This window comes from Acomys russatus, chromosome 12 (assembly GCF_903995435.1).
Source record: "Acomys russatus chromosome 12, mAcoRus1.1, whole genome shotgun sequence".
Taxonomy (NCBI): domain Eukaryota; kingdom Metazoa; phylum Chordata; class Mammalia; order Rodentia; family Muridae; genus Acomys; species Acomys russatus.
In genome coordinates, this window is record NC_067148.1 from 32939471 (window position 1) to 32965409 (window position 25939).

The window sequence follows — 25939 nt, forward strand, 5'->3', positions numbered from 1 at the left end:
AGCTTGTGGATAGAATCAAATTTTCATGTATTATTAATATATTACCCTTGAGTTTCAAATATGCATATGAACTATTGTATATGAACTTGAAAGGTGATTTTATAAACAACATTCCCCATCAAGACATTTTAGGCTTATTACTTATTATAATGATTCCTGCTTCTTTTTTTTTTTTTTTAACCTCCATCAATTTTAAAATCACATTTTCCTTCCGCAGGCTTACAGTAGCCTTTTAGAATTAATGTGTATTCATTAACTATGGGTTGTTTTTACTTTAAGTGTTAGGACTTGGAGATATAAAGTTAATGAGAGCAAGGGAGGGAAAAGAGAGATAGTGACAGACTGACAGATGCACACCTATGACACATTCATATACATAACAAACACACAGTCCCTTAACAGCTAAGTCATGGTGGCTGATAGAAAAATGGAAGGAAAGTACTATGGGAGGTCTGACAGCTGTACTCAGAAGGGCTTGTTTAATATAGTGCTATAGAACTACCTAATCTATTCCAATTTGCTACTCATTTTTCTTTGTTAGCTGTCTCAGAAATGTCTCATCTCCCCAACTGGCTGCTACAGGCTAGCAATCTGTAACAAAAACTCGGTCTCAATCTCAGTGATAGTAAAAAAGGGAGGCTGCAAGATTAATGACCCACATCATAATTATAAAGCCCCAAACCACTGGCCTTATAAGGCATTTCAGAGTTGAAATCTTTCAGGGTTGAAGAAGCCATGTGAATGCTGTGGTGTGAAAGTATCCCTCTCTCAGTAAAGGAAATTCTGGCTTATGCAATCTAGGAATCCCACTGTGTTTTTAGCAGTGCTAAAAATAGTAGTGAAAAAGAAATCTTCCCTTAAGGAACTTAGAATAATTTTGTCCATCTCTGTTACCCCATGGTAATACTCAGTTCTTATGAATCCACAGCAGAGCTCGATCAGTTCTTGGAGCCAGGGAAAAAGAGAGGCTGCTGATGCATAGTGCCTCACACCTGTATCACAGGTGCCTCTCTGTGTCCATGAAGGAGCAGCTATCTACTCTGATCCTCCAGAACTGACTGCTCTTCAGGATAATCATATAAATATAGAAATACTCATGAATTCTTTGTCTTACCTCAAACACTTTATATTTAACTGATGTTTTATCCCATCGGACCAAAGTATTCTCCCATGTGTGCATAGAAACACTTATATATGTGTGTGCCCTTATGGACACACATATGTATATACACAATTACTAAGGTGTTACATATGCATTCATGAATAATTACAAGAACTGTGGAAAAAGAATTTGTAGAGCAGGGATCTGAAAGAAATGAAAACAAATTGACAATCTCTGATTCCATCAATCTGTGGGGAGGAAGAGTGAAAGGTGACTTTCTCATAGGAAAAGACAGGGAGAGAGACTCCGAGGAGTGGAGGTATAGCAAGAAAAAGACTTTAGAGTCTTAACAAATGTTGACATAGGCTGGGCTTTGGATTCCATGTGACGTACTTGGCTGGCATATGGCTTTAATACCAGGTGTCTCAAGTGCAATACTACTCAAGTACTAGACATGTGGGGTTGTGCTTGTACAGTTGCTCTGAGATTTCTCACTGTTGGCCAGGAACCTAACAAAGACAGACCATTCTTTGGGCTGAGACCACAGTGTTGATGATAATAACACAATCTTTGCACTCATATAAACATTTGTTCCTATTGTGGGTTCTGTCTTCGTCTTTGAAAAAACTCTTTGAAATATCTCTATCTCTTTTGTGTTCTTCAGTGTGACTATTCTGAATTACACAAGGGTGTGGGTTCAAGGATTCTGAAGGTTTTCCTGGATTGAGGTTATGAGGAACAGCCTTGCAAAGCTTCTGCTCTTCACACTCTTCTAATTGTGATGAGAACGTGTACTTATTTTCCAGGCCTGCCAGAGCACCTGCCATACCCCTCTGCACAAATTTTGTCACACTACTCATCATTTCCAGCCAGTCATAAAGGATTTATCTCTATGTAAAATATTTATACTCTAAATTCTTTAATTCTCTTTACAGTGCTGTGATACTTTTATACAGCTTCTTGTGGTAGCTGGGGAAAGGAACTCACATTGATGCGAGACATTTAAAATATGATATTCCACTCATCATATCTAACATGTGTGTGAAGCAGGTATCACCATCTGTGTTACATGCTTTTAGGAAAATACGCCTCTAGGTAGTTCCTTGCTTGAGATTCCAACAATTGTATATAGTAGGGGTTAGAGGGAAATAAAAGTGATTTCAATAATTCTATCATTCACTTTGACCACCACTTAATAAAATCTTATGTCTTTTTTTTCCTTGTATGTTTTTTCTGACACTTTTAACAGTGTTTTATGTTTAAAGAATGGATGACACTTAGGAGAATAGATGACAAGGCTGTAAAATGGCTATGTATGCAACAGTATTTTAACTTCCCTACGTATGGAAGTAGTAGACTAACACATAGTAGAATCAAAGCACTTGCCAATTAGAAATAAAATAAGCGAACTTCCCTTAAATTTTGACAACGTTCTCTGTGTATAAAGAGCTTATTGTAATAAAGACACATCTCTAGCTTCATGTAAAGTTGTCTTCTTTACCTACAAAGTTAAAAATTAAACTATAATATTTACATTGTAATTTGGGCAAACTTGAGAGTGTATGTGAATAAACAGTCAATGATGTAGAAAGTAGAGCTGGTGCAATGCTTTATAACACTTACGAAGTGGTGGGTTTGGGGATGTTGATACCCTCAAGAATAGATTACTCAATGCTTATAAATATCAATGCTTATTAAAAAAAAAACTGTGAAGTACAGAGAACAAGAGCAAAGCATAGTAGGAGAGGTTAATTAACATGTCTGAATTACACCCAGACAATGACAGGTGAGAATTGAAATGCAGGCACATCTCACTGCATATGGGCCTGTGTTTGATTGTATATTTATATGTATTGCATGAAATGCTGGCTTACAGTCAAAAACATTGGTGTTTATATCACTGACATTTAATGTGATAATGTTCATTTGGGTTCATCATTTTATCTACCAAATTCTTTCAAAATCCGAATGGTTAACCTCCATTAGAGATTTGTTACCCTTCTAGGCCTGTGCCATTTGAAAACATGAAAAAGCATAATTCAAATATTTAATCCACCTCAGTGATTAAAAGGTCAAATATGATAGATGTGTTCAGAGACCTTTGGCACATTGCTGGTGCCAACCCATCAGGACAAGCCAGCCAACAGATCAATCCTTTCATCAGTTTCTCTGATATATGTGCCACTCTTCCAGAAACCCACACAGCCTTTTCAGATCTCACTTAGTGCTTTCATGGAAGAGATGCTGAAAGACATATTCAGGTTCTTTCTGACATCCAAAGCATGCTTTTATAAGCTCCGAATCTTCTGAAGAAATATGACTGTAAATTAATAATCTTTTCTTAATTTTCACTTCATTAATAATATGTACAGATTTCCTACATCACAAGAAAAAATATTGTAGAGCAAAATAATTAACTGAATTGTGTTACATATAATTGAAGACATATTCACCCAAATAAAGACTTGAAAAGACTGTAGGAGATGCACAGGAGAGGACCAAACCATGAGGAAGAGAGTAAGGAGATAGGACCATGGAGAAGAATGCTGGGTATTTTCGGATCTTGAAAACACTAATAAGAACTATTGATTTTATTTTGAGAGGTAGAAAGCCAGCTGATGTTACATGGTCTGACTAATATTACTATCTCTCTATGAAATAGAGATCATAGTAAGTCAAGATGTAAACAAAGCCAAAACTTAAATTATTATCTAATCCAAGTATTAAATTTTTGAAAACCGTCATTATGGTAGATGTGCCTAATTTACTCTGCCCATCCTTCCACATGTACCCGCAAGTTTCTGTCATTGTCATTTTTCTTGTGGATTGATTTCTATCTGCAGGGGCACTCAAGAGAAATAGCTAATTGCAAAAGGCTTAGCACCTTCAAAGTTTGTGCCATGTTGACTTGATGAGAACTTGGCCTGCTCTCATTCTTGAAAGAAATAGTATACTTTGGTAGCTATTGACTAGCAATGGGGAACTGAATCTTTGCTGAAGGAATACACAGAAAAATTGCAGACCATATTTGATGGGTTTCACAGTTCTATTCAAGATTTATTTACATCACACGAGTGTATATATACTATTCTAAATCATTGACTAAATAATATAAATGTATCTAGTTTTTTTTAATATAGTTTAACAAGGCTGGAATTACATATCTCTTCTTTAGTAAAATTACTATTTAAAAATATCAGTTGAATAGCTCTTTATTTAATTTATTGTGAAATGAAATAAATTCTAACTGTACATTTTTTTATTCATATTTTTTCTACCAAGTAGAATTCGCTGTCTATCTCATTTTTGCTACATGGATGTATGAAAGCTAAGATTGCTATTTAATAATTAACTTTTAAATTAAGAGGCAAGATAGGAATTGAAAGGAGAAATTCAATTTCAGAAAATTGAATGGCTGATCAAAGAGCAGAGAACCATATGCATAAGTGTCTCTGGAGTGTCATCAGTATATAAGATCTGCATAATACCCTCTCTGCTCCAGGCTCAGGGAGCATCACAACTCAATGTCAGAAACAGTATCAGAGGCACTGGTCAGGGAAGACCACATCTATAATTTCTGTATATTACAGAACTCCTGAACTAATAAACTCAGAGCAATTGGGTTTATTTTCAAAAGGCCTGTATGAGATTAAGCCAGTTAACATTCTAGCATGGAAAGGGAGTGCCTCACTATCCACACCCTTACCTAAGGAGCTATCAATGCCTACAGCTTCTAGTAGAGGGAAAGTGCATTTTTTTTTAAAGGTTGTGATCCTTGCTCAGTCAACCATGTCCACTGTGAGTCTTTATATCTGTGGGTATATGAGAAGCAAGCCTTGACTCGGTGAGTTATATTAAAAAGAAAAAACTACAAGTGATGGCTTCGGAAGGAGGTGGGTACATACTCAGAAGTTAGAGGGAAGAATAGTGAGTTATTATAATCAAAATACATATAATCCATGCACGTAATTCTCAAGTTGATAAATACAATAAAATGAGTTTAAAACTGAAAGAGAAAAGTCCATATTTATAATGAAAATGTTGCAATAAATAGCTTAGTTGTTTAGGGAATAAGATGTTTTTAGGTCTAGATAGAAGTTTTAAGTTGATAAAGATGAGATATGATAGATATTGATTTACATTCAGAATTTTAGATGCATTAAGATAGGAAAGATGTTTTCTTCAAGGCTGCCAAGTACAAATAGCCAAAGCACTATGAATGTAACATTTATATAATTCCTCATTATGTCATGGTTCTTCTTGCAGTAGGTAGTTTATTGTATATATGTGTAATAATATAAATGCATATGTAAAAATATTTAACATAAATGTAGAAAAAAATAAATGAATGAATAAATGTCATATTTTTGTTATTTTATGGAGAAAAGAAAAGGGAGAAATTTTGTAATTATATTATAATCTCATAAATAAAATAAAAATTAAAACAATGCAAATAATAGACAGTATTTGGCTGAGAGCTCTCAGGTGGGAAGATGGGAAGTATCTGTATCATAATATTGAGCAACGCCAAACAACAGCAATGTAATAATTCCTACAGGTGTGTCATTTGATGAAACCACATTGTGCTTTTTTTTACACATTAGAAGCCCCACATTATTTAAGTTTGAGAAGATACGCAACTTTTACTGATATAAGGCAAAAGGAAAAACTATCCCATGGATCAGAATGTCAACATGGGAATCTCAGACAGACTGCTAGATTTTTTTTTTACAATGTATAAGACTGAAATAATAGAAATCCAGCAATGGCCACATTTAAAATGAAAGCATTACTCAAAAATATGCCAAGATGCTAATAGAGTGTGAAGGAGATATGTGCCCAGTCACAAACTTATATACTGCACTCTGTCCCTTTGAAACCAGCAGCACATGAATCTCGAGTATTGCTTTGTGAAAACATGCATTTCAGTGCCTCGTGCCTCAGTGAAATAAACACCTTACATAAACTGCTACAAGTAAGGCCTAATTTTATAAAACTATGATAAAAAACTATTTGTTAATCTGATTAACAAACTATATCATTTCAGTATTTCCAAGACTTAAATACATGACACCTTGCCTAAGTCTTATCAAGGAGACCAGAAGGCAGCCATGGACATGATGCAGATGCATGTCACAGCTCTCTTCCTCACGTAATCTCAATGTATGCTGCGTTATTACCCCTAAAAGCTGGGTTCCTCCAGAATGCTGAAAATGACTTGGATCAAACCTTGCCTATGAACATCTCCTTTCTTTTCCCCTCTGCACTGGACAAACTAGGCATTCAAATCAAAATGAAAAAGCCCATTTACTGTGTTTCCAAATCCTCCCTATCATATGTATTTTATTAATAGAAAATACTGAAGATGTAATAACAATGTGCCTATTTCTTTGCCTGTGACTAGGATGTTAAAATCTCCCGTAAGGTTAAGCGTTGCCTTATTTATATTACCTACATCAATAGTAAAGAATGGTTGAACATAGCTTTTCAATGAAGGTTCTTCTTCCATGCTTTGAAGTATAGAGTTTTAACTTTTTTCCACACTGAAAGTCTTGTTAAGAGGTCATGACTTCCAGTTTTCTAAAGGACTGCAAAGGAATCCAAGGATGTGCCTGCATTGCCTTTAGCTAGAGGCAGTTTGAGGACATAATCCTTTATGGCTGCCAGTGGCTTCATATTTTGTGACTCTTCAGCTGTCTAGCCAAATTACTTGCAGAGGACATTATGGGGTAGATATTGAATCCCATCTCTCCTGCCAGGCATTTGCACAACAGGCAAAACTCATAGCATGAATTTATGACTCTTAAAATATAAAAGCTGTTCAAGGGCTCTAGTTTCTTAACAGAACATGTGAACGCTCCATTTCTAGACGCATCTGATGGACCAGTATAAAAGATGAGAGACCTTAGTTTCATGATAACTCATCTATCATCAAAGCAGATGAATTACATGTGAATTCAATAATTCTGGTATGGGATGTTTAGTACTTATGTTAAGAGATACATAGTGAAAAAAGTATTTATTTTGAATTTTTTTTCATTGTCTTTGGTTGGCTTAAATGACAGAGGTATTAACTTAAGCAATTGCTATCCTAAACCATTAGAAAAATAACAGGTGTGTGTGTGTGTGTGTGTGTGTGTGTGTGTCTGTGTCTGTGTGTGTGTGTGTGTAAATGGCATATTTCTTATATAACTTTAAAAGAATAATAACATCCTGCTATACTCATAGGTCAGTGCCTTGCTCTGCCATCAGCAGAGAATCTTCCTCCTGCAAATAAATGGGAACAAATACGGAGACCCACCATCAGAAAATAGGCAGAGTGTGAGAGTCCTCAGAACTCTCAGCCCTAAATGGGATGTCTCCATCTGTCCTTACCCTTAAGGGTTCAGAGAATTCATGGAAGAGGAAGCAGAAAGACTTCCTTGGTGCTTGCCAGAAGAGATATCTGGCACCAAGGAAGCAAGCCCCTCTAAATTAACAGAATTGATACACATATGAACTAACAGAGACAGCAGGCGCAGGGAATTCACAGGGCCTCATCAAATGGGGTCCTGGAGCTGAGAGGAAACGTGAACACATGCACTCATTCTTAACCCAGAAGCTACTGTAATTGATAACCACTAGCCAAAGAAGAATTAGTTTCTTACAAGGAAGTCGCTCTGGGAAAACAAACTTTTCTTATTTTATCTTATTTTTAATTTTAATGTTATTTAATGTTATTTTTTTTCTTTTTCTCTCTTTTAACCCTATATATATTATAGCTTACACTTTAGTGTTTAGTGTTTTTATAGGATTCCGGAGTGTGTGAACGATGGAGTGTCTCTGTTTTGTGTATCTTCTTTTGGGCTCTTTTCCTTTTTTCATTTCGTCTTATTCTGATGAATATATTGTTTTACTATTATCTCTTACATTTCTGTTTGTTTGGATCTGGGTGGTGACAGAAGTGGGAAAGAATTGGGAGGAGTAGAGGGGGCAGAAATGGTCATCAGGATACATTATGTGAGGAAAAGACGAAAGCCTTTGCTTCATCATAAAAAGACAATTATTAAACTAAACAGTGGGAAATAATCACATAACTGCTTGCAATAAATATGGATAGGCTTGGACAGTGCTGACAAAATCAAGACACACTCACTGTTCACATTTATTCATTCTAGAATATAACATATATAATTTTTCTTTAAAGGACTTGTTTAAAAGCCATACTCCTGGGAGTAGCTTATAGAGCTAGACCACAGTAAAGTCATGAGAATAAATATTATTTTTGTATGTTTGTTGCACATGAATAGAGGGCTATTGAAAATATTTGTATCTGAGACTAGAAGGAAGGGAGTTTCAAGTAAGATACTGGCTTTGATTGTTTCTTTGAGCAACAATTGGGGACCTTTCAGAGAGCCTTCCTTTCCTCTCATCAAAAGACTCCTGGTAGCCCATCTACCTATAGAAAATATAAGGACAGATCCATGTGTCAAACACATAGCATTTTACCACTTAATCAGACACTGCATAAACTTGCTCCACATGGCTGGATCCCCGGCTAGGCACTAAAAGTATGGTAAGTGGAACCTCGCTGGGCCACAGGGGAAGGCCCTTAGTCCTGATGTGACTTGATATGCTGGGATGTGTGGGTGGGTGGGCTGAAGCAGCATGCATAGGGCCTGCACAGGTCTGTATCAGATGGGATCTGAGAGCTGAAAGAAGTGGACACATGATCCCATCTCTATCCCAGAAACTATCTGTATTCAATAACCACTTGCAAATGAAAATTTGTTCTTCTTGAATGGAGTCTCATTGGGGAAACAAACTACTCTTAAAGGTAGCTGCATGCCCAGTGGTAAAAGGCCAACAGAAAAGGAACTCAATGGAATCTTTGGATGCTTCTTACCTCTCACTGTGTGTCAAGGTTTTGTTGTTGTTGAATTTTGTTATTTTCACTTTTTTGTTTTATTTTATCTTATTTATATATTTCCTCTCTTCTTTTGATCTTTTACAGGTCTTCTCTCTTTCTCCATGTAGATAGATAGATAGATACATACATACAAATACTTTCATACATACATACATATGTGTTTGTGTTTTTATACATGTGTGTGCATTTGCAAGTAACCAACCAACCAGTGTGTGGTGTGTGTTTGTGTGTGTGTGTGTGTGTGTGTGTGTGTACATATATATTATGGGTTCAAATTTAGTGTTTTAAAGGATCTAAAACATTAACAAGGGAGTCTGTGCGTCCATACCTGTTTCTTATGCGTTCTTTTAGGTCTTTTCCTTTGTTTTTGTTGTTGTTTGTTTCGACATATTCTGATATTTCAGTTTATTTGTATCATATTTTATTACCTTTGTTATATTTTGTTGTTATCCATTACAAGTCAGCTTGTTTTCAAATGAGAGACAGAAAGCAGATGTATCAGATGGGATGGGAAATGGTGAGAAACAGGGAGGATTAGATGGAAGCAAAACTGTAATCAGAATATACTATGTGAGAACAAAATCAATTTTCAATAAAAGGAAAGATAAAAATAAAAGTGAAAAATATGTTTGAAAAATATTGAAATATATTGAAACAACACTGTCTCTATTTATGATATAACTATTAGGAAGTATAAAAAAGCATATTCAATGAAAAATTTAAATGTATTGAATGTTTTAATATTTATTTTTATTTAATTAACTTATTCAGATTACAGCTCAATTGTTATCCCGTCCCTTGTATCTGCCCATTCCTCCTTCTCTCCCTCTTTGATCTTATTTCCCTCCCCTAGGTCTATGAACAAGGGGGACCACCTCCCCCACCATATGGTCATAGGCTATCAAGTCTCCTATTGGTAGCCTGCTTATTCTTTCTTTGAGTGCCACCAGGCCTCCACACCTAGGGGATGTAGTCAAATATGGGGCATTTGGCTGAAGAGATGGCTCAGCTGTGAAGGCTATACTCACAACTAAAAATGTATTGAATTTTATGTGACCCTTAGAAAGGGAAAACATTGAAACCAGAGTATCAAAGCTTTTTATAATGGAATAAGCCAAAAGGTGATAGTCCTGTCTGTTTTAATTCAATATTTTTACCTTTGGTACTTTACCGAGTAACTAATACATAGGAAAATAAGTTTCATACATAATAGTAAGAAATAGAGTAAGGAAGGAAAGTTGGCAGGCAGTTCTGTTGGTTATTTTTTATTTTTATGGTGCTTAACTCATAATTATTACAGAAACCCTTTACCATGTTATATCTTTGACAGTTTTATGCAATAGAAATGGTGAAAAATAAAGGCTATCGGTGTGTTTTCTTTTGGTTTAGGGTTTTTGGTTTGTGCTGTTATTATTGTTGGGTTTGGAAAGAAGGTTCACATCACCCAGACTTCTCTCCTGAGACTACTGCTTACACCTCTACTGGAGTTACAATGTACACCACCTCTGCATGCTTAAACACATTTAACCATGTTCCATAAAACATACAATTACCTATAAGAATAAAATCATGTAGATAAGGATATAGCAAATAGTTACTTCCAAAAGGAGTCTGGATAGAAATGTATCTCATATGGTTACATAGACTGTGTTATTATAATTTAGTGGATATAATGTTGGTCTTGCCCCATTAGGAATCACAGTATACTGTGTTTTCTGGACAGGTATACTCAAAGCTCCTCAAAGTTAGAAAATCAAGATAGGAGAGGCTGACCTTCTGCCTGTAAAGGCACACCCCATTTTATAAGTAAGTCTCTCTAGTGCACCAATGTGATGGAATTCTGATATATGCAGCCCATGCAATCTTAGCTGTGTGGAAATCAGCTGCTCAAGTTTTCCAAAGAACACTGGTGATGCCAAGGATAGGTGGTCCTGGAGAAGCTGCGGTGACAGCATCCTTTCAGCATCATAGAGGATTTTAATAAATATGGATGAAAATGAAGGTGGCTCTCTGACAAGATCTCTAGTGCCGGGATTTGATCATTGCTCCCTTGGTGGACAGTCCCTGTGGGAACACAGAGAAGGTGGATGCAGACTGTCCAGATGAGACCACATAGACTGTGGTCAGACAGAGGAGGACCTCACATGGCAGAGGTAGAGGGGAGCAGGATAGATCATCAGAGCAGTGGAGAGAGTGGGAACAGGAAGATAAGAGTGAAGGGAAGTAATATGAGTTAATAATAAAAATAATTAGTAGTAGTAATAATAATAATAAAAGAAAACGAAGACAGCCAAACAAAAATTCATGACTACAGGGAGGTAACCAAGACTAAATCATTTTAATCTCACTTACAAAAGCTTTTCAGTTTCTGGAGGTCCCTTTTATTAATTGTTGATCCTGGAGCCTTAGCTATTAGTGTTCTATTCAGGAAGTTGTCTCCTGTACCAATGAGCTCAAGGCTCTTTCCCATGTTTTCTTCTAACAGGTTTAGAGTGTCTGGTTTTATGTTGGTCTTTAATCCTCTTTGACTTTAGTTTTGTGCAGGGCGATAAATATGGATCTATTTGCATTTTTCTACATGTAGACATGCAGTCAGACCAGCACCATTTGTTGAAGATGCTATCCTTTTTCCATTGTATGGATTTGACTTCTTTGTCAAAAACAAGTGTCCATACATATGTGGGATTATTTCGGAGACTTCAATTCGATTACATTTACCAACCATCCTAGTTCTATGCCAGTACAATGGAGTTCTTATTACTGTTGCTCTATAGTGTAGCTTGAGATCCGGGATGGAGTTTCCTCCGGAAGATCTTTTATTTACAAGATTGTTTTAGCTATTCTGAGATTTTTTTTTTCCATATAAAATTTAGATTGCTCTTTCAAGGTCTACAAAGAATTTTGTAGGTAATTTGATGGGGATTATATTGAATCTGTATATTGCTTTTTTGCTTTTGGTAAGATGGCAAATTTTACTATGTTGATCCTCAAGCGTGGGAGATCTTTCCATCTAATGATATCTTCTTCAATTTCTTTAGTCAGAAACTTGAAGTTTTTTCATACAAGTCATTCACTTGCTTGGTTTCAGTTACACCAAGATACTTAATGGCCCACAAGGAGACCATCAAGGTCAGCAGATCTGGACTCAGGGGGGCCTACATAAACAGTTGCAGCAGCCAAGAACAATGCATGCAATAAACCTACACCCTCAATTCACAGCTAGCCAATGGACAGCTCATTCTCCATGATTGTAGGAGGTATGGGGACTGCCTCTGACATGAACTCTGGTGACCCAGATTTGATCACTATCCATTGGTGGGGCTGCCTTGTCAGTACACAGCGGAAGAGGAAGCAGGCTATCAGGCTGAGACCTGACAGGCTATGGTCAGGTGGTGGGGAAAGAGGTCCCTTTCTGTCAGAGATGTAGGGGAGGGGACCAGGGCAGAAGAGGCAGGGAGTGTGAGAATGGGAAGATACAAGGGAGAGGATAACAGTCAGGATGTAATCTGAATAAATTATAATAAATTAAAATTTAAAAATTATTTAAAATTGGTTTGTTTATACTGTATAACGTGTATTTACAGTGACATTTCAATTTAACAGTTTAAGTATATTTTGAATATATGAATAATAATGTACATATGTATAATATACTAAATCTGGGAGTAAATCTGTGGTAGTAACTCAAACTTTAGAACTCTGCCAAAGAAAATAGAACATTAAAATGACTGTTATTGATATTAATTATGTTTGGTACTCTTTTTTAATATTTTACATTGATATTCATATTTTAAATAGGTAACATTTTGGCTCTGAGAAGTGAAGTTAATATTGTATTAACCCAAACACAATTAAGGAAGTCTATTCTATACTCTAGCTACTGACGAACAATAGTTCTTCGATTCACTTAATGCATCAAACTAAAAGATTTTAGAGAATCCATTAAAATGCTTTATCTGCTTTCTCATAAAAAGTTTGTCCTCAAAAAAGTTTCCATTGCTTCTCATTCTGACTGACAGTCCTCTCTAATTTCCGCTGGTCTAAATGAGATTTATTTAGATTTATTAATTTAGAACAAAGGAACTCCAGTGAGTTTTTAATAATAATTATCATTATCACTGATTAAAATTATATTGTTTTGTCCAGATGGAGTTCTTCTCCTGCCGTCTAGAATGAGCTTGCATTGTATGGATATAACATGTTTAGATCCAAACAGGCAGATGGCAGAGTGACAGGGCATCACACGCTTATGATGTCAGTCTCAATGGCTCACCAACTCAGGCTTTAAATAAGCTGTTGCCCAAAGGAACCCATACATTTCAAAAGATAACTAGACTCGAGAGGCTAAACATTACATGAGCTTGGGCATAGGTCTTTTCACTACCAAAGATAGACTCTCAGGCTGTCCATGGCTCAGCCAGGAAAAGTGTCAGTCAAGCCTACTTGATCAGTGAGAGTGTTGGTCTTTGGAGATTCCCTTGGGCACTTTCATTTGAGAGAGGAAACAGCTTAAGTAGCAAGAGTTCTTAGTTAAGGATGTAAAAACTGACTCAAGGAAAGACTGTATTTGGTGTAACTATTTAATATTTTTAAGAAATAGCTATTATGGTTAAGGACATTGATTTGCAATTGATAGAAGGAAATTGGCAAAGTTCCTAATAAAAAAAAACTTTCTATAAAAAGACTCTAGTCTTTAATAGCTTTTCATGTATGCTTAATTTTAAAGAGAAGCCAGTGGGCCTTTAGAATTTTGAATGAGATTCTGAAACACGTTTCAAGGGAAGTCCTCTCACATGGATTTCCCAGGGAACGTGCTCAGTATGTGTCCTTCTGGGAATTTCCCTATGGAACGGCTATGCCCCTTGAGGCAAAACTCATACAGAAGAATTGTCATCTTAGGACTTGAAGGATCCCATTTGAAAACTCAGGCAGCAACAACATTTTAGACCTAGATATTTAAGTGAGACTAACATTTAGCTTCTTAAAACTTTCAACTTTGTAGCTGCTTGATTTTACCTCCTATTTTGATGTTTTATGATGTGTTTGAACAAATATTATTGTCAAAGACTTCAGTTTTTTCCTTCAAACTACTACTTCCTAATTTTTAATATTGGTTAGTAACATAAAGTCAAGAGCTTTGGAAGTTACCTTCAGTAGCATACATCAACGAGACAGCAATATCCAATAGTCAATGTGACTGGAAGAAAATGACAAATTGACTTCCTTCCTTTTCCTGTAAAAGGTAAGACATTTTCACCTATTAGGACACTGAGCTTCAATTTCTTGTACTAAGAACACTCAGGTTTTGGCACATAAGTGAACATTTTTTGGGGGCTCTATCTCAATTCTAGAATGGCATAAGATCTTCATCCTGGAACAAAAGTATTTCATTAAGAAGGTACAAGAATGAAAAACTATAACAAACATGACCTTTCCCCTTCTTCTTCTTCCTTCTCTGCAGGTGGAAGATGCCATAAATCCTGCACTGGCCGATGCTGGGGGCCCACAGAAAAACACTGCCAGACCTGTAAGTGTCCAAGAGAAAAAAGTAGCAGGATTGAGATTGTCCATGGTTAAATGATAGAATCTTCTCCCGGTCCTGATCACCTGCAATGTGAAATGAGCTTAATTTGCTTCCATCCAAATAAGCTATCTATTCATTGCCTTCAAATGAGACAATACATTATTTCATTCCACAGTTCTTTGCGGTTTCACAGTCAGTGACACCCATAGCACATTTGTCATGGCATTATCTCTGACTTTGAACTATGCATATCAGTAAAATTAGTAGATCCAAACACGTTAAAAGTTCTGTTAATTCAATTTCAAGTTAACTGGTATTTAATTATGTTCTCCAAGTACTTATATTATTGTTGATGGATTATAAAAAGAAATATAACCCTGAGAGCAGCACATAGATGTAAGCTACATGACTAATGGGTTTACACTCACTACTGTTCACAACAATACCTACTCTTTTTATGCTTCCTTTTAAGATTTAGTTAAATTGTGTGTTGATATGAGCACATTAATGTAAACAGTAGTTTCTTGTTTCAGTCATTATCTAATGTGAGATTAACCTGTCATCTTTGATAAGACATTGGAAACACAACGTGACATTACAAAATCCAGGAGCTGGGAATGAATTCGGTCCTTCGAGTCTTTACTGTATATAAGTGAAGCCATGGTTTGATCCACAGTCCTGAATACATATATAATATTTTCAGCATTCTTAAATTTGTACAATACTCAAAATATACCTTCTAGTCCACCAATCTTTTTTTTTTTAATTTTTGGTGTTTTTTTATTAATTTATTCTTGTTACATCTCAATGTTTATCCCATCCCTTGTATCCTCCCATTACTTCCCCCCCCCATTTTCCCATTATTCCCCTCCCCAATGACTGTTCCTGAGGGGGATTACCTCCCCCTATATATTCTCATAGGGTATCAAGTCTCTTCTTGGCTACCTGATGTCCTTCCTCTGAGTGTCACCAGGTCTCCCCCTCCAGGGGACATGGTCAAATGTGAGGCACCATAGTAAGTGAGAAAGTCATATCACACTCTCCACTCAACTGTAGAGAATATTCTGATCATTGGCTAGATCTGGGAAGGGGTTTAAAGTTTACCTCCTGTATTGTCCTTGGCTGGTGCCTTAGTTTGAGCGGGACCCCTGGACCCAAATCTGCCTATCATATTGTTCTACTTGTAGATTTCTAGGACCCTCTGTATCCTTTTATTTTGCTATTCTCCCATGCGTCTCTCATTTAGAGTCCCAATAGGATGCCCTCCCCTCTGTCCCAGTTTCCTGGTAAGTGAAGGCTTTCGTGGGACATGCACCTTGGGCAGGTATGCAGATATCATTCTTTATTTTTTAAAATCTTATTATAATATAATTTATTTTGTGATATGATAGTATCTTACTTCTTTTTTTTCTTTTTTTTTTCTTTATTTATTCTTGTTACATCTCAATGTTTATCCCATCCCTTGTATCCTCCCATTCCTCCCTCCCCCCGCCCCATTTTCCCATTATTCCCCTCCCCTATGACTGTTCCTGAGGGGGATTACCTCCCCTGTATATGCTCATAGGGTATCAAGTCTCTTCTTGGTAACCTGCTGTCCTTCCTCTGAGTGCCACCAGGTCTCCCCCTCCAGGGGATATGGTCAAATGTGAGGCACCAGAGTATGTGAGCAAGTCATATCCCACTCTCCACTCAACTGTGGATAATGTTCTGACCATTGGCTAGATCTGGGTAGGGGTTTAAAGTTCACTGCCTGTATTGTCGTTGGCTGGTGCCTTAATTTGAGCGGGACCCCTGGGCCCAAATCTGCCTATCATAATGTTCTACTTGTAGGTTTCTAGGACCCTCTGGATCCTTCATTGCTGGTAGGAATGCAAACTAGTACAGCCACTTTGGAAATCTCTCTGGTGCTATCTCAGAAAAATGGGAATAGGGCTTCCTCAAGACCCAGCAATCCACTCCTTGGAATATACCCAGAAGATGCTCCAGCACACAACAAGAAAATTTGCTCAACCATGTTCATAGCAGCCTTATTCATAATAGCCAGAACATGGAAACAGCCGAGTGTCCCTCAGTAGAAGAATGGATAAAGGAATTGTGGTACATATACACTATGGAATACTACTCAGCTATTAAAAACAAGGAATTCCCGAAATTTGTGGATAAATGGATTGAGCTAGAAATGATCATAATGAGTGAGTTAACCCAGAAGCAGAAAGACTCAAATGGTATATACTCACTTATATCTGCATACTAGCCCAAGGGGCATGTCCCACGAAAGCCTTCACTTACCAGGAAACTGGGACAGAGGGGAGGGCATCCTATTGGGACTCTAAATGAGAGACGCATGGGAGCTTAGTCCACTAATCTTATCGATAAATATTTTCTTTTATATTTGAAAACAAAGCTTACTTTGTTTTTTTATTAATTTATTCATATTACATCTCAATGGTTATCTCCTCCCTTGTATCCTCCCAATCCTCCCTCCCTCCCATTTTCCCCTTACTCCCCTCCCCTATGACTGTGTCTGAGGGGGACTTCCTCCCCCTCATAGGGTATCAAGTCTCTTATTGGTAGCCTGCTAATCTTCCTCTGAGTGCACCACGTCTCCCCATTCAGGGGACGTGGTCAAATATGAGGCACCATGGAAATAGTAAACCTTCCCCCTATGCATTAAAACCAACATCTTAAAACCTACAAGAAGGTGAGAATGTAAAATGCATGCTTTAGATATCATAGAAGATACAAAACCTTGAGAGTTTAAACTGGCAAAGATGGCAAAATTATATAATTTGCTATCATGTTAGATAAAAATTAAACATTTCACATGTACCTCAGTTGATCGCATTGTTTTTAATAAAAACAATAACATAAGAAATTATTATAGTGTAAGCCAGCAATGGAAAGAGTACAGAAAGAATAATCCTTAAAAGTAAAAATACTTGAGATGTAACAAGAATAAATTAATAAAAAAAAAAGATTAAAAAAAAAAAGTAAAAATACTTTCAGTATATTTTTAACTTATGTATATGTTAATGTTCAAAATTCAAGAAATATAAACAATAACAGCACTGTCTTCTGACGTGTGCTTCTTCTTGTTCAGCCACTCACTGGCATGCATGTACTCTTCTGAAAATAAGCTCTGTAAACAAAGGATGCGTGTTTGCATTTTTCCTATTCTCACTCAAAACTACTTATTATCCTATATGAATTGTCAGGCTTCTGTTACTGTAAGATACTCCTGAAAAGTGATAAACTTAAAAACATAAAGGCTTGATTTTGGCTCACAGCTTTGAAACTTCATTGAGTGATTACTCCTAGAGTGTGGGCCCTCCAATAAAATAACATGCCTCAGCATTACTCACTTTTTAGAGTGTCCATGTTTTTTGTTTTTGTTTTTGTTTTTTGAGACAGGGTTTCTCTGTGTAGCCTTGGCTGTCCTGGACTCACTTTGTAGACCAGGCTGGCCTGGAATTTACAGTGATCTGCCTACATTTGCCTCCTGAATGCGGGAATTAAAGGTGTGTCCCACCATGCCCAGCAGTTTTCACCTTTTTAAAAATGGCACTGTGAATTGGGGACCATGTCACCATCAATACATTGGGGTTTAGAACATATAAAATTCAAATTATAGTATACAACTTAACTTTTCTTTTACTTGTAAAATCTGTTTAATCTACACAAATTTTCAAGGATGGACTATCCAACACATGGATACTCTGTTAAGTCTTTAATATTTTGTTTCTCTATGAATTTATCACTTTCCTTCTTATCAAAATATAGAACAACACTTTATTAATCTGTATTATTTTGTGTTGTTTCAGGAAGTAAATTTACAATAATTAATATGAAAACTGTTTCTGTCTAGTAAAGCCTATATAATCCATTCAGTGCTTGCTTTTCTCATAAAATGCATGTAGTATGTCATACGTGTCACCTGAACAGAATAAATACAAAGGTTTTTAAAGCATGTACCACTTTTTACAATTGCATAATCTTTTAAAAAATTCATTAAACATGTTTTACTTTTTACATCTACACTTATATTATTACACATATACACAATAAACAACGTAAAGCAAGAAGAACTATGACATAATCAGGACTCATGTAAGTTTTACATTCTTAGTGCTTTGGCTATTTGTATTTTACAGCCTTGAAGAAAACTTCTTTCCTATCTAGGTGCCTCTAAAGTTCTGAATGTAAATCAATCTCTTTCACATATTGTATTACCAACTTAAAACATCTATCTAGACCTAAAAACATCTTAACCCCTAAATAACTAAGCTTCATTGTAAAATTAAGCTAAGAGCAAGGAATTTATCACTTTCTAATACACGGTTTCCTTTTTAATATCTACAGCTTTTTGAATTTATGGATCTGAGTTGTTTGTTTTGAGAGTTCAATAGATCTATACTCTATTGTATCATCTCTCCCCTCTTTCAGTTCCTTTTAACTGTTCCTTTAAGCTCCTCAAACTCATGACCTCTTATTAAAATTGTTTTATACACTGTATATACACAGATATGTGTACATCAAAATATTCTTTGCTTGCATTTAGTGCTGCTCATATATGTATTGGTTGGAGGCTGGTCACTTGGGAATGGATTAATCTCTTGAGGGCATCTCCCTGGAGAAGGCTACAACCCATCTCTCAGCAGCTATTAACAGTAGTTCTTTGTCTAAAGGTGGGGCATTTTGAGAATTCCTTTATTCCTGAAAACATGTCAACTAGCTCTTATTGATATTATGTAGGTCTGGTCTATGCAACCATATTTTTGATATTTCATTGGAACACTTTCCCTTTCATACATAGGAGACACTATTTCACAGAAGATATCCTGAACTGGCTCTTAGCAACACACACACACACACACACACACACACACACACACACAGTCATTTACAATGCTCCCAGAGCCCTTGTTCTCATGATTGTATTGTAGCTATATCCACTGAAGTGAGGCACCTGCACAGTCAGTTGTGGATATCTGAAGTGGTCTCTGTCTAGAACAAAAAGAAGCATCTTTGAAGAGTGAGAGCTACACTTACATGTTGGTATAAACATAAGTATTTAGAATAAAGGAATTATACTTGCGTAGGAGAATGGCAGTTGTAGGCTCTCTTCTCTGCCACTTGACCTTACCAGTCATGGGTATGTAGTTGGTTAGGATTCCTTCCTTCCAATTGAAGGAAGCTTATATCCAGTAAAACAGGTGGTAGTTCCCCCTAAGATATAAGTGCCACCATTGCACCTTGAGGATTTATTCCCATGCTGTTCCTTGTTCTGGTTTGGAAGCTTTTCTGCTGTGTAGGATTGCTTGGTTGCTTTTCTCTTTTGAAGCCTGCATGGCATATTTACACATCATGAGAGCAATCATCAGTTCTAGCTCAATTCCTTAAGTCTTCTATCTGAAATTTGTGGTGTCTCTAACAATAAGGTTTCGCTTTTAAGTTCTGGGGAAGCTGCCAAGTGCTACTCAATATCCCTTATTATTTGGGGAGTCTCTTAAGCATTCCTACCCAAAAATTTGAAGGAAGATTTCTCACATATCGCTCTGGGGGTTTTGTTAGGTAGTATAGGCGATTGTAGGGAGTATTATCAACCCAATAGGAAAAAATTCACTTAAATTATACACATAAATCAACAGTCACAGATATACATAAATGCAGAAACAAGTGCATACACACACCCACACACTTAAAAAAATTGTTTCCCTGTACCTTTTTCTAAAATCCTTCATCTTATTTATAAGGACATAATCCTTCCTTTCTTCCACTTTCCCTGTTAAATTCTCTCTCGTTTTCCCCACTTACTTCTTCAACCATATGTTATCCATCCTCTTCTGTAGAGCCCCTTCAACCTGGTCTTAAGATCCATACATGCAGGCATCAATTTCCATGGTATTGCTTCTCAGAGGTAACATTTGTAGGGCCATAGACTTGCATACTTGCACTTTGATAAAGATCACCAACACAGGATCATATTCTCTGTAACAATCCCTGCTGTCAGGAAAAATATGTGGCAATGCCTATTTTTCTAGTCCTGAACTAAATAGAACATTAGCGACTGCTTTTTAGTCTTTATTAATTACTTAATATACAAAAACAAACTAGTATCTGGCTAAGACTTAAGTGAACTCATTTGATATCAGCAGTGTTCTATGGCAGAAATATTTTTAAACAATTTTTCAGACCAGATTGTACCTTAATACTACGTTACTATGGGAAATTAATTCACCACAGTGTTTGGAGACAAGACGATAAGAGTTCCGAAGCTAATCGTACGATGCTGGGTTGGTGGTGACCTGAGAGGGTGTGGTCATATGGTGGTAGAGGAGGGCCCTTCAGTAAGAGGTTCATGGGAGGGGAATAGGGCAAAAGAGGGAGGGGCATAGACCTGAAGATGCAAGTGAAGTGATAACATTCAGTATATAATCTGAATAAATTTTAATAATAAAAAAGAGGGAGGAAAAATTATATTTCAGTGAGAGTTAGACCTCATGGGAGTCTCTATAGGGATGAATAAATACCAGAGCTTTCATGAAGGTGAATTATATACAACCCAGAATTCTAGTTTCCCTTTAGATTTTCAGTGGTTTCTTTGTGAACTAATGTGATTTGCAATGACGTTCACTGAATTAAATAATACTTTTGGAGCTTTTAATAGTATTCTACTTAACTGGTGCACCACTGTAAATATACATTTTATATTTGCAAGATGTAGTCTCATAATTTAAAGTTACTTCTTTCCCTATACCTGCAGTAAATTTCTTTTGGTGAGATCTTCCATAAAGAAATTAATTTTTATTTATTTTTATTTTTTATTTTTGTCAAACATTTCCTTATATCTTTTATGGATTTTTTCCCAGAATTTCAAAGTATTAGGAAAGGAAGGACAACTATTCCAAATTCCTTCATCTCCATTCAGCAAAGCAAAGTTCGGATAGTAGTTCGCCTTACCTGTTCACTGGCATACTCCTGTAGGCCCTCATCCCGGTTGGTGTGCTAAAGGGTGTGTTGTGTAGCTAAAAGGAAGGAAGTCACGGTAAAGACAAGTGGCTCAGCTCTGGGAGAGGTCAACAGTGCTGAACAACGTGTTGGATGAGATGAAGCAGAGTGTAATGAGAGCTGACAATGTCTCTGAATGAAGCCATGGGAAGCAAAGGTGTCAGTCTATCACATTGTCCCTGAGTGAAAGGAGTCAGTGTTGCCACAACTGGGGGAAACTCTCGTGCTTGGTGAAAGTAGAGCCCACAAAATGGGACTCCAGAGATACTTTATAGGAAGGTTGTTATAGACAAAGGGTTATTTGTCCAGTTTTCAAGAATTTTATATATTTTTTTCCAGAAATTTAGATTTATATACATTTTTTCAATTAATTATACTTTGCCCATTCTTCTGTGCTCTGGTTTAGGTATCAGAGTTGATTTGAAGGCATGTTATATAATTTAATTGTGTCCTCAGTAGCATTTCCTGATGTTCACATTGTAAACTAGAACAAGTAGATATTTTATAAACACTCTCTATTAGAACAGAAGGTTTTTTTCTAAACAGAATATTTTAAGAAATCTTAGCCATGCTAAGGGATTTTATGAATATTAATGTAAGTGATGCTCGTACAATCTTACTAAGTGCTCTGCTCCTATTTATCCCAGAGTGATATATTCAACAACTAGAATTCGTGCTCCTTTAATCCTTTTTAACGCTATAGCCTGCCGACCCTGGAAACCTAACAAGAATACTTCTGGCATCACTGCAAGGGGTCAAACGAACGTAGGCTCAGATACAGAGAGATACCATACATGTGGAGCAGCAACTGCAACTTGAAAGTACTTTTAAGCTCAGTAAAACCGTGCCTGCCTTGCTCCACAGCACAGCTTAAGGAAATTGATTCAGTGGATTAATGTAGTCATGTCAGAGGAGACAAACTTATCTTCTATGTGAAGGCTGAAGCTTATGGAAGTATTATTTAGTAAGCTTGCGGGAAAGAATGACAACTCTCTCTCTGTTCATAAGAACTGAGTCCTGAGGTCTTAGTTGTATAGGTGTAGGTGTGAAGGAGACTGTGCTTTAAGACATAAATAACAATGATTAAAGGAACAAAGCTATCTCTGTCCCCGCAAGATATATGAAGTGCACTTATCGCATTTAAAATAGATACTGCTTGTCCTTTTTTATCTCTAGTCACAGTATCAGGCCGGCTCTCTCCGGCCTCCTATTATCAGGAAGGATAGTGATTTCATATTACCCTTCCCTTTTGTTCTCCCAGGCCCAGCGTCAGCTCATTTAGTCACTGCGTTTTGAGTGAGGAAAGTGAAAAATGCATATATTAAAATATTAAAGTTGGATTTTCCCAATATTTGCATGCATTGTGCATTAAAATAGTCATAATTATCTTCAATTAAAGATTTTATAAGTAGAAATGTATGAGGTGATAAACTTTGGCACTAAATTTTCTGCCTTCTAAGTTGTTTTTTAAATGCCATTTCTTGCCTAGAAACAAATTATAAAGTATAAGTGTATTTATCAATAGAAAGAAGAAGGCATTTGTCTCTTGCAATATATTGCAATATACAATTGAAGAGAAAATCTGTGCTGCAGTTGCTGGACTAAACAGACACAATACTTTTTCCCATTTATCATTAAATTAATTTAAGCTAAGACATTATTTTCATATAAGGAACCCTTTTATTTTGGAAGTTTTCATTTAAAATTAACTTTAAAATAAAAAGTCCCTATGCTATAAATTTCTTAATGAGCTATTGAATATGTTTATAAACATTATTTGAAACAACATTTATGTTATCTATTGTTATTATGAAGACCTTATAGATTATCCTAAGAAAATTGAAAGTTTAACAAGTTCATTTATACTTTATTATGCTTGCATATGTGAAAAATCACTTTTACAGTGACAATGTATTAATACATTCTTTTAAAATGAGGAAAAGAAATAAAATCTAATCTTAGTTTAATTTATTTATTCTTAAGAAAAAATTTGGACATATAAATTCTTATATTTGTTTTAAAGTATATAACAGCATCAAACTAGAATATTTAATTACATTAAATAGTTAATAAACTCAAAAATTATTATTTTTCTTCCCCAAAATATAATCAAGAAAAAGTAACACTTAAGATTAAGTTGTATTTCTGTCTCCCTGAAAATCTGAAAAAAAAAAATCTGTAAATTGCAAAAATCAAATGACAAATTATAAGGATAAAAAACAAATTATACTTGTGTGTATTTAGAAACATATAATTTATCACATTATAATTGTGCTTACAGTCTTTGTTTAGCAATATTATTTTAAAGGAAGGTGCCAATGTGGTAAATATCCAATTAGGGCTGAGAAAAGCTAGTGGGAATTAATGTGGAGTGGAAAAGAGCTGAGCCAGCATCCCTGATCAATCCGGGAACAGCAAACCTTTGTTAGGAGCCAACATCCTTAATTAAAACTCTTGTATTTTGCTAATAACTTTGTATGTCTATAAGCCTTCACATTGATTTCAATTATTTTCTGTTTCCCTTTTTTGAATTTATAGTTTCTGGAGACATTGTAAAATTAAGGAATACATTACAGTGCACTAATTACCTGTACTCATTTAACATTTTAAACAGTGAGTCAAATATTTACTTAAAGCATATGGGGAAAAATTTCTATTAGTTATGTATGATCATAACATTCTTCATTGATTTGAACGGAGAATATTATTTCCATCTAACTATGGCAGGTAACTTTATTTGAACTATGATTTGGATGACAAGGCAGGGCCATTGAGAAGATCTTGCTGAATTCCACACTAAGGGTTGTAGGGCATAAATACAATATATGAAATTAAGCCTTTTCTGTTGACATTCTGGCATGAAATGAGACATGAGATCGTGCCAAGGAATTTGAAAAAATGCATTTCAAGGCATGCGTTCTTTTGAGTTACTTTTGGTTTTATTTCTTTGCTTAACTATTGTACTAGTGTTGCAGGAAGGGTATAACAAATAAACCACACCCCTATTACAGCATGATGTTTTATGATTTTTTAAACATGTCTAAATTTGGTACATGAGAAAAATAGTAACAGACGCTGCAGTTCACTGAATTTTGTGGTCCTCATGATCCTAATTTGGAAAGGTTTTCTCCATTGGCCTGACATCCGAGAATTAATTAGAAGGATAATTTTGATCTAGAACACGTATACCAGGAACACTCAGGTTGCTTTTTTTACAGTTTCCTAATTTGGCCTATGTGCACTCAGCTGAGAACTGTTTTCTAACTGCTGGTTGCAACTTGTTACCTGACTGTCAAGTCTGTCCACCAGATCCTGACTAACATTTTAAAAAATGCATGAAGTAGACTAGAGTTTTAAAAAAAAATAACTATATTCTGAAAGCACTTTTCATTATATCCTCAAACAATACATTTGAAATCTTAATCTTATAATCATTTATGGTTTGCTGCTATTACTGAAATGTGGATTCATATATTAGCTCTCGTTAGGTCTCCTAGCCTCTGCTATAAAATTTGCAAGTTGAAATTACTTATGTGTAAGATACCATGAAATTACATATGTGTATATGTATATGCATATATAGCAATCTTATATCTAGGCTTAACCACAAGTGTGAAAAGAATTGGGATGCTATCTTAGTTTTAATTATGCTCACTCTCAGTGCTGTTAATGCATGGCACATAGGGATAAACTGATGTTAAGGAGTGAAAACAGAAGTGAGATATTTTAGTTATATAGTTTTTCATTTTTAATAATTTCTAGAACCATCATCCTTACTATTCCCAGGCCCTGGCCTTTTCCTTTGGGCATCTACTGTTTGTGTCTCAAAACTTAATCCCTACAAACTAATAAAGATGTATAGGAGTTCGGAAAGTAATTTAAAGATCTAGTTGGATAATAACTCACTATGTGACCTGGAGTAACCTAGTTAAGTATTTTTAAATGTTAATGTCTTCATCTGTGACACTGAGTAATTAACTTGCTCTGTGAAATACATAGGCTATATCACTACAGATTTTATATATTTAAAACTATTTAAATGATACCACGGGCCCATAGTAAAAGTAATAATGTCTTTATATGTGAACACAATTCTCCTCCTTGCCTTTTTATAAAGAGTGATTACGTAATAGAAGTGCAGTATATAGATGAGTGTATTTTTACATATATGTATATGCAAAACCACAAGTGAATGCTGTGTTAGTTTCTCTTGACTTACAACAATTGGCTTATTATTTCCATTTTTCTGTCATTCAGTGTTATTTCACTTATACTGTATGTTTTACATCTTACTTCAGCACAAGAAAGATCAACTAATTTTTCTAATGCTGTAATAGTTTTAAGGCTCATGTTTGTGCTATAATTTGTTTAGCTGTTCTGGCTTAGTGGACGTTAA

The 25939-nt window shown here is 35.8% G+C and overlaps 1 protein-coding gene across 1 annotated transcript in view; it reads left to right on the top strand.

Moving 5' to 3' along the window:
* The window catches only part of Erbb4 (erb-b2 receptor tyrosine kinase 4), a 1024038-nt gene that overhangs the window by 670443 nt on the left and 327656 nt on the right, over window positions 1–25939 (top strand). The window contains exon 5 of the mRNA XM_051154155.1: window positions 14473–14538. Within this exon, the coding sequence (XP_051010112.1) occupies window positions 14473–14538 (66 nt within the window). The remainder of the gene's footprint in view (window positions 1–14472; window positions 14539–25939) is intronic.